This window comes from Nycticebus coucang, chromosome 1 (assembly GCF_027406575.1).
Source record: "Nycticebus coucang isolate mNycCou1 chromosome 1, mNycCou1.pri, whole genome shotgun sequence".
Classification (NCBI taxonomy): Eukaryota; Metazoa; Chordata; class Mammalia; order Primates; family Lorisidae; genus Nycticebus; species Nycticebus coucang.
The window spans coordinates 28,330,109-28,337,336 of record NC_069780.1 but is presented as its reverse complement, the minus strand read 5'-3'; the positions used below and the strand labels follow the sequence as shown (position 1 = coordinate 28,337,336).

At 41.9% G+C, this 7,228-nt stretch overlaps 1 protein-coding gene across 2 annotated transcripts; it reads left to right on the top strand.

Annotated features, from left to right (window-relative positions):
• Positions 1–997: 997 nt before the first annotated feature.
• Positions 998–5,676, top strand: DDIT4L (DNA damage inducible transcript 4 like). 2 transcript variants are annotated; one of them, XM_053556506.1, is made up of 4 exons: positions 998–1,148; positions 1,408–1,547; positions 3,264–3,520; positions 4,536–5,676. In XM_053556506.1, exons 2-4 carry the CDS (start codon positions 1,457–1,459, stop codon positions 4,560–4,562), a joined length of 375 nt encoding a protein of 124 aa, XP_053412481.1. In that variant the 5' UTR covers positions 998–1,148; positions 1,408–1,456; the 3' UTR covers positions 4,563–5,676. The 2 variants fall into 2 exon arrangements, with proteins under 2 accessions (XP_053412481.1, XP_053412394.1); XM_053556419.1 differs by having other exon boundaries at positions 3,264–5,676.
• Positions 5,677–7,228: the final 1,552 nt, after the last annotated feature.

Genomic DNA, 7,228 nt, shown 5'->3' with positions numbered 1-7,228 from the left:
GAAACTTCCTTCACAGGGATTATGTTTCAGCAGGATATAAGACTCTATCTTCATTCCCTCAAGCCTCTTCCAGACTGCCTGCTCGGCCCAGCAGGGCTCACTGGGAACTTGTGCCTCTGAGAATGACAATTGCTCACAAGATGGGGCCATGGGGCTGGTGGAGGAAGTAGCTAAGATCCCACTAATGGTTTTGTTTAGTTGCTTAGCAAAAATTCCGCCTCAATTCAAGCTCCCCGCGCTCTGGGGGCTAAGTCTAATTAGAAGAGTGCCAGGTTCGCCCTTCTGCAGAGAAAACGCATTAGTCACAGATGTAACGCCACGAAGGATGCCAGGGAGCCCGGGACTGCATTTGGGTGATTAAAAACCTCCCTAAAATGCTGGCGAGTCTTCAGTGCAGAAAAAGAAAGTTAGATCTGACCGCGTGCAGTAGGGGAGAATCCAGAAACCCAGGGACGCAGAGCAGAGCGGGTTAGGGGCCAGAACTCCACGTAGAAATGATGCTCACTGAACTTCGAAACCGATCTAAGCCAAGTGTTCCGGATGACACCGCAAAGCCTCACTTGGGTCACGGTACTAGAAAAAGGGCAGAAAGCTTCTCATTGCCCCAGACAAGAAGTCCACAGGCCCAGGGCAACCTGAGGGTGAAAGTGCGCGCACGGGGGGCAGGGGTCGCAACAAAGAATCCAGGTTAGTGGCGGAGGGGGCGGTCAGTGTCCTGGAGTCGTGCACCCGAAATTGCAGTCACAGTCACAGTGATCCGTGGCCTACCCAGAAAACAGCAGGTGTCCGCCCTAGCCCAGGCTTATCCTCCACTCCCAGCCGTTCGCCCAGGGACCCGCGCAGAGTGGGGTGGACGTGCGACCGGACTGGGCAGGGGCGGGGCGCCGGGCGCGGGAGAGGGCGGGCGGTGCAGGTGGGCGGGCCGGGCGGGGTGAGGGGCTGGACCTATAAAGTGCTCACTGCACAACAGGCGATGCTGCTTAGTGGAGCAGGCGCTGGGTGGGAGGGGTGCGAGCAGGGTGTCGATCGCCACTTTGATCAGCAGGTCACTGAGACCCCAGGGAAGGAATCTCCCGAGGGTCGTACCTGCCTCTGTTTACCCCACAGCATTGCCAGCGAGCGTGTCTGTCCCGGCGAACCCCCGGCAGGTGAGCGACCCGCGGCCTCGATGGGGGGAGTGGGGGAAGCTCCATGGGGCATGTAGCTTCCAAGTTTTGCTAACTTTTGAGTTAGTTTCAGATTGTGGCTGTACTTGGCCTCTCAGCCCCTGAGCCGCAAAGGCCTGTTCCTCCCTTGTGGAAAAGAAGTGCGGGGCCACTTCGCTCCAGCGACGCCGAGCATTTTAGGAGCCTCTGCACGTCTTGCCTGCTTTTGCAAATTTGTCCTTCTCGCCTCCTTTTTTTCCAGCGTCTTAGAAAGGCCGTTCTGCCCCGCGAGGGAAACAGAGCCGTTGACCATGGTTGCAACTGGCAGTTTGAGCAGTAAGAACCCGGCCAGCATTTCAGAGTTGCTGGACCGTGGCTATCACCCCGGGAGCCTGCTAAGTGGTGAGTGTCCCAGCTGCACGCCCACCTCTCTCCCCTCGATAGATCTGGGGCATACGACTGTCCGCTTTTCCTCCATGTAGGGAGTGGGCCTTAAAATCCATCTGAAGAGAGCCTTTTCCAAATTTTCTGGTATATTCTGTTTATGATGATGAGAAACAAAAGTAACAAAAATAAAATACCCGAGGGCCGCATCATTCTAGTCCACTGCCAGTGGGATAAAGTCCTTTATCCTACATGATTGTGAAGTTATGTATGTTTTAACAAATGTATTTAACCCTGTAACAGACACCCCCACCGCGCCTCATTTGCCATCCATTCCCCACTCTTCCCTGACCCCAGAAAACCACTGATCTCGTTTGTTGTCACTGTAAGTTAGTTTAGCCTTTAAACTTCATAAAAACAGTATCTTTTGTATCTGGTTTCTTTCCCACAGCTTAGCATTTTGAGATACTTCCGTGTTGTGGCTTATGTCAGTATGTTCCTTTTTATTACTGAGTAGGATTCTATTTGTGGATATATCCATTATTCCATTTTTAATGCAAGGTGGAAACTTTTCAACAGTCGTGGTGCTGGACTCAATGTCATTTGCAATTTTAAACAGCAACTTCTAAATTACCCCTCTGCTTTGCCACTGAAGTGCTGTGTGAGCATGGATAAATTGCTTAAGTTCTTTGGGCCTCCCTCATTTAGAAGGTATAGGTGTGATGACCTAATTTTATAGGCCAGCACTCTAAAATTCTCTCTTTAACATGGATAAAAAAATGGAACCCTTATAATTTGAAGTGCATTTGTTTCATCTAGCTGTAAACAAAATGATCTGAGTGAATGCGTGAAGGTAGAGTAAGCTTAGGGACAGAAGCTGACAGGACACCTGCCTGCACCCTACTCCTTTGACCACAGTGTGTGGTGTGGCATCCTGCCAAGTGGTAGGATTAATTTGGGAGGTAGGTAACCAAATGCAGAGCTATCTCTTTTCCTTTGAGCAAATCTAATTTTGTTTCCCTAGGACTATTTTGTTTTGCTTGGCTAAGAAAAACTACCCAGCCAGTTATAAATATCTTCATGGACCTCAAAGGGCTTCTCTTCTCTGAACAATTTTTAATCGAAGAGGTGAAAGCTAAAATTGGGATCTCGGGCCATTCCAGTAGTGACTTTTAAAGAAAGATACAAATTTGATAGATCTTAAAAAGACCTCATCAAACTTATGATGGGCTCACTTACCAAAAACAAAAATTGTGTATTTTACCATACCTGTATTCCTACAGTCTCTTAATCCAATAAATACCTGTATAACCATTTTAGCCTGAAAATAGTGCATATTTTCTGTAAACAAAATTAGGAAATCTCCATAAGCAGGTAGGCAAGAAAGAAAAGAAAATCACTAGTAATTTGAGATAAGTAGATTTTTGATGGTCTTTAAGTGTGTGGGTGTACACATACAAATTTAAAGAAAAATGGCTATATCTGCCGTTATGGAAGTCTTTATTTTTGAACTTTAATTCTTGCCTGATTAAATGATTTGTTGTGTTACCTAGCTAATTAACAGTAAAGTCAAGTCAGCTGACTCTTATACTAGGTATAGGTAGGCGTGGTAGGTAGAGGTAACCAATGTAGCTATCCTATTGTATTTTTTCTACTCCTGGATATTTTCTTTCTTTTTTCTTTTTTAATTTATCATCTTTGTCTATAATAAAAATAAAGTTTCCTTTCGTACAGATTTTGACTACTGGGATTATGTTGTTCCTGAACCTAACCTCAATGAGATAATATTTGAGGAGACAACTTGCCAGAATTTGATCAAAATGCTGGAGAACTGTCTGTCCAAATCTAAGCAAACCAAACTTGGATGCTCAAAGGTCCTTGTCCCTGAGAAACTGACCCAGAGAATTGCTCAGGATGTCCTGCGGCTGTCCTCCACTGAGCCTTGTGGCCTACGAGGTTGTGTTATGCACGTGAACTTGGAAATTGAAAATGTATGTAAAAAGCTGGATAGGATTGTGTGTGATTCTAGCGTGGTGCCTACTTTTGAGCTTACACTTGTGTTCAAGCAGGAGAACTGCTCGTGGACTAGTTTCAGGGACTTTTTCTTTAGTAGAGGTCGCTTCTCATCCGGCCTCAGGAGAACTCTAATCCTCAGCTCAGGATTTCGACTTGTTAAGAAAAAACTTTACTCACTAATTGGAACAACAGTCATTGAAGAGTGCTAAAAAGAAAAAAAAAGGATTCTTTTATGATTAGGTAATAAAACTATGCAGCTACTCAGTTAAAGTCATTTGTAGTTTTCCCCACCTACTCTGTATAAGAAAACCCCCTAGTGTAGTCCATCTTATGTTTCCCATTCATGGCAACGAAAGGGCTGATTTTGTGTGGTCTTTGGAGAAATGACCCAGGAGAGTGTACACTGTCTGCATATATCACATTTTTTACCGAGTATAATGGGATGGAATAAGGAAAGAAAAGAAGCCATCCCCTTCAGTTTTATATTTGATTCCATGTCTTTTTCCAGGTAGTCTATTAGCAAATAAACTATACAAATCAGATTTGCCTACTCTGATTTTCATATAGCTTTATTTGTTTTCCTGGAAGTTCTCAAAGTGATTCTTTTGATCACAGACTCTACTAAATGATGCTTAGCTCATCAAAAACTTCCAGAAACTCACACCACTAGTTCCCTACTCAAATTTGAAGGGTTCTGAGACAGAAGGGTAGAATTAAGTGGGTGAGCTTACTTAAAACTTAACCCCAGGTAGGGGTGAAGGAGAAATTTCACAGTGGCACAAGGACTACTTCACTGCCTCTTTGTGTCCTCCAACTCTTTTTTAAAGCAGGGACATAAGCTTGAGCTGGCCTTTTAGATACCACAGTATTGTTTTAGATGACTTTATGGTACAATGTAAGCCCAGTTTTCTTATTTCTCAATTATCAAATATTATCTTTAAACTAGAAAAATGGAAAATGTTGAATGGATTTTTTTTTTTTTGCATGTAGTTGATGATTCTTCCATTGAGTGAATGATGAACGCCTAGAAGGATGGAAAAGAAGATCATAGGTTGAGTCCCTTTCTGATCTATTTGGCAATCTGGCTTCTTTTCAATATCATATAAATTCAATCTCAGATGAACCTTCTTACCATGTCAGTTGTTATCTCATTTCCTGCCTTTTCTGGGTAAATATCTGAGATATGTAGGTATCTCTCCTTAATGCTAGTCTTCAAGGTGATAGTTCCACACTATCTCTTAAAATTATAGAGATGGGTATTAAAGTCTGGAGATCTGGTTTATAGCACAGACTAGACAAGGAAAATCACACTCCAGATAAGCAGTACATGCACCCAGCTTTCTTCCGCCTTGGATACCTGTCTCTAGGGAATAATAAAGAACTTATGTTGTGTCTTATTCCAAGTAACTAAATCATTATGTTTCCTTTTTATGTTAATAAGAGAATTTGGCCTCCATAACAATGTTGAAATCAGAAAGTCCTTCATGTTCTTGCTGTGGGTCATGGATGAAGAGCTTATTCAGGTTTTCTGCCCAAGCTATTAGCACTGCAATACATCCAGACCAGGGTTACAGGGACAGATGTATTCATCCTGGTGTTACTAAAAGACAGGTGTGATCCTGTTACTGATACTAGAAGTGACCTAAAATGTCACCGTTCAAATTAGCAAGTGTTTTAACAAACTAAATTCTTCAAATGCTTGGAAAGATACCTCAAAGCCAGTCATAGAACTGGGCCAGGGTAAATCAATGTTTTGCATGTCTCATTCAGGGCTCTAAAGGTCACCCTGTTTCTGCCACTGTTGAGGGTCATCACCACTGATGGCTAGGCTTCTTGTGCATGGATATAGAACTGTTGTCCTTTTGCTACTAACAGTTGTCTTTGACTCTCTTTCTTGCCTGTTGTACTTACAAAATGGTGATGCCTTATACACATAGAGACTCTTATTAAATTAATATTCATTCCTGTTAAAGGAAATTAAAGTTTGTCTTTTTTGACAATAAATTATCGTATGTTTTTAATAGTCTTGTCTTTTTTTCTGAATTTATACAGTGATATTTTGATATATTTAACAACATTTGGGGGAGATGACAATTATTCCCTTTTCAATAAAGTCAATTTGTACCCTTAATTATAATATTCCAGTTGTATTTATTGCACGTGCTTATTATGTCAATAGTTATTTGCTTCCTAATTTTTCAACTACAAGGATACTTCTTATAGGAAGACATGAGTAACTTGAGCTCCTTTGATACCTCCCTTAGGTTTTTTTTAATAACCAAACCAATTTTAATATCAAATTATAAGATCACTTGTACATGTTCATTTTTATCAATATATTGTGTTTGAATAACATATCTTTCTAATTCTACTTTATACCACATTTGAATTTTTAATCTCTTTTATCTATATTTTCTGTCCCCTCAAACTTACGGTCATTAACTCAGCTTTCTCACACTAGATAGGCCACATTTAACAAGACTTGATAGTGCTAGGTGCTATACTAAGTGCTTTACAAAAATAATTTCAGTGCTCAAAGTAATGAGCACTGAATTGAGACTACTCTCGTCTCCATCCTACAAATAAATGGCCAGACACAGAGATAAGTAATTTGCCCAAAGTCACCAAGTTAGATAGTAGAACCAGCATTTAAAACCATGCTGAGCTCAGGCTGTGCTCCCTGGAGCTGTGCAGGACAGCATAGAGACAAGGACTATGTAGAAACTGTCAGAAACATCTATCCCTAAATTTGAAAAAATTCTTAATGTGGTTTCTTTTCAGAGAAGAAAAATGAGGAAACTATTAATGATACTCACCATTCATTGGAGCCAGGGCCATGCTTAGATTAGAAAACTGTCCAGAGGTGAAAAGACATGCATTTCAATCCTGGCATGTTCACGTCTATATATTTGACCCAGCTACTTTTTTTGTTTTGTTTTGTTTTTGGCCGGGGCTGGGTTTGAACCCACCACCTCCAGCATATGGGACTGGCGCCCTACTCCTTGAGCCACAGGCGCCACCCTGACCCAGCTACTTTTTCATGTATTTCAAAAAAAAGTGTGCTGTGTCCTGAATGGGGAATAAGTCATCAGATAGGGTGTATGATGGCTTCTTGAGAGAAAAGGGTGTCTTATTTCCCCTTAACAATAGAAGGATAGTGTTGTTTTACAGTAATGGATACAACCTCCTGAATCTATGTTACCAATCATAGTCTGTATCCTTGTGGAGCTGGCTTCATCATGCCCTGATGACAATTTTCCAATTTGTACAGTGTAAGGATGTACAAGTATGTATATATACAAGTACATATATATTTAAAAAAATCTTAGTCTATCACACACAGTTGTCAATTATCTATATTGGTTTAAACAAGTGATAATAACAACACTTTATAGCATCCAAAGCAAGTTTAGTGTCAGATGGTGGGGGGAGGGCTACATGGTGAATAGTTGAAAGGGAGGAGAATTCCATGCAGTTATTCAGAGCCCTACACTCCCGCCTAGATTTGATTACAGACTCAAAATACTCATTGCTTTCCCTGCATCTACCATGGACGAGTGAATAGAGATGTTGTGAAAGATCTCGTGGGAAAATGTAGAGGCCAAGCGTGGAGATAGCCTACACTCTTCTGTCTGCATACCATAGAGAACGCAATCACATGGCCCCATTTAATGGCAGGAGGG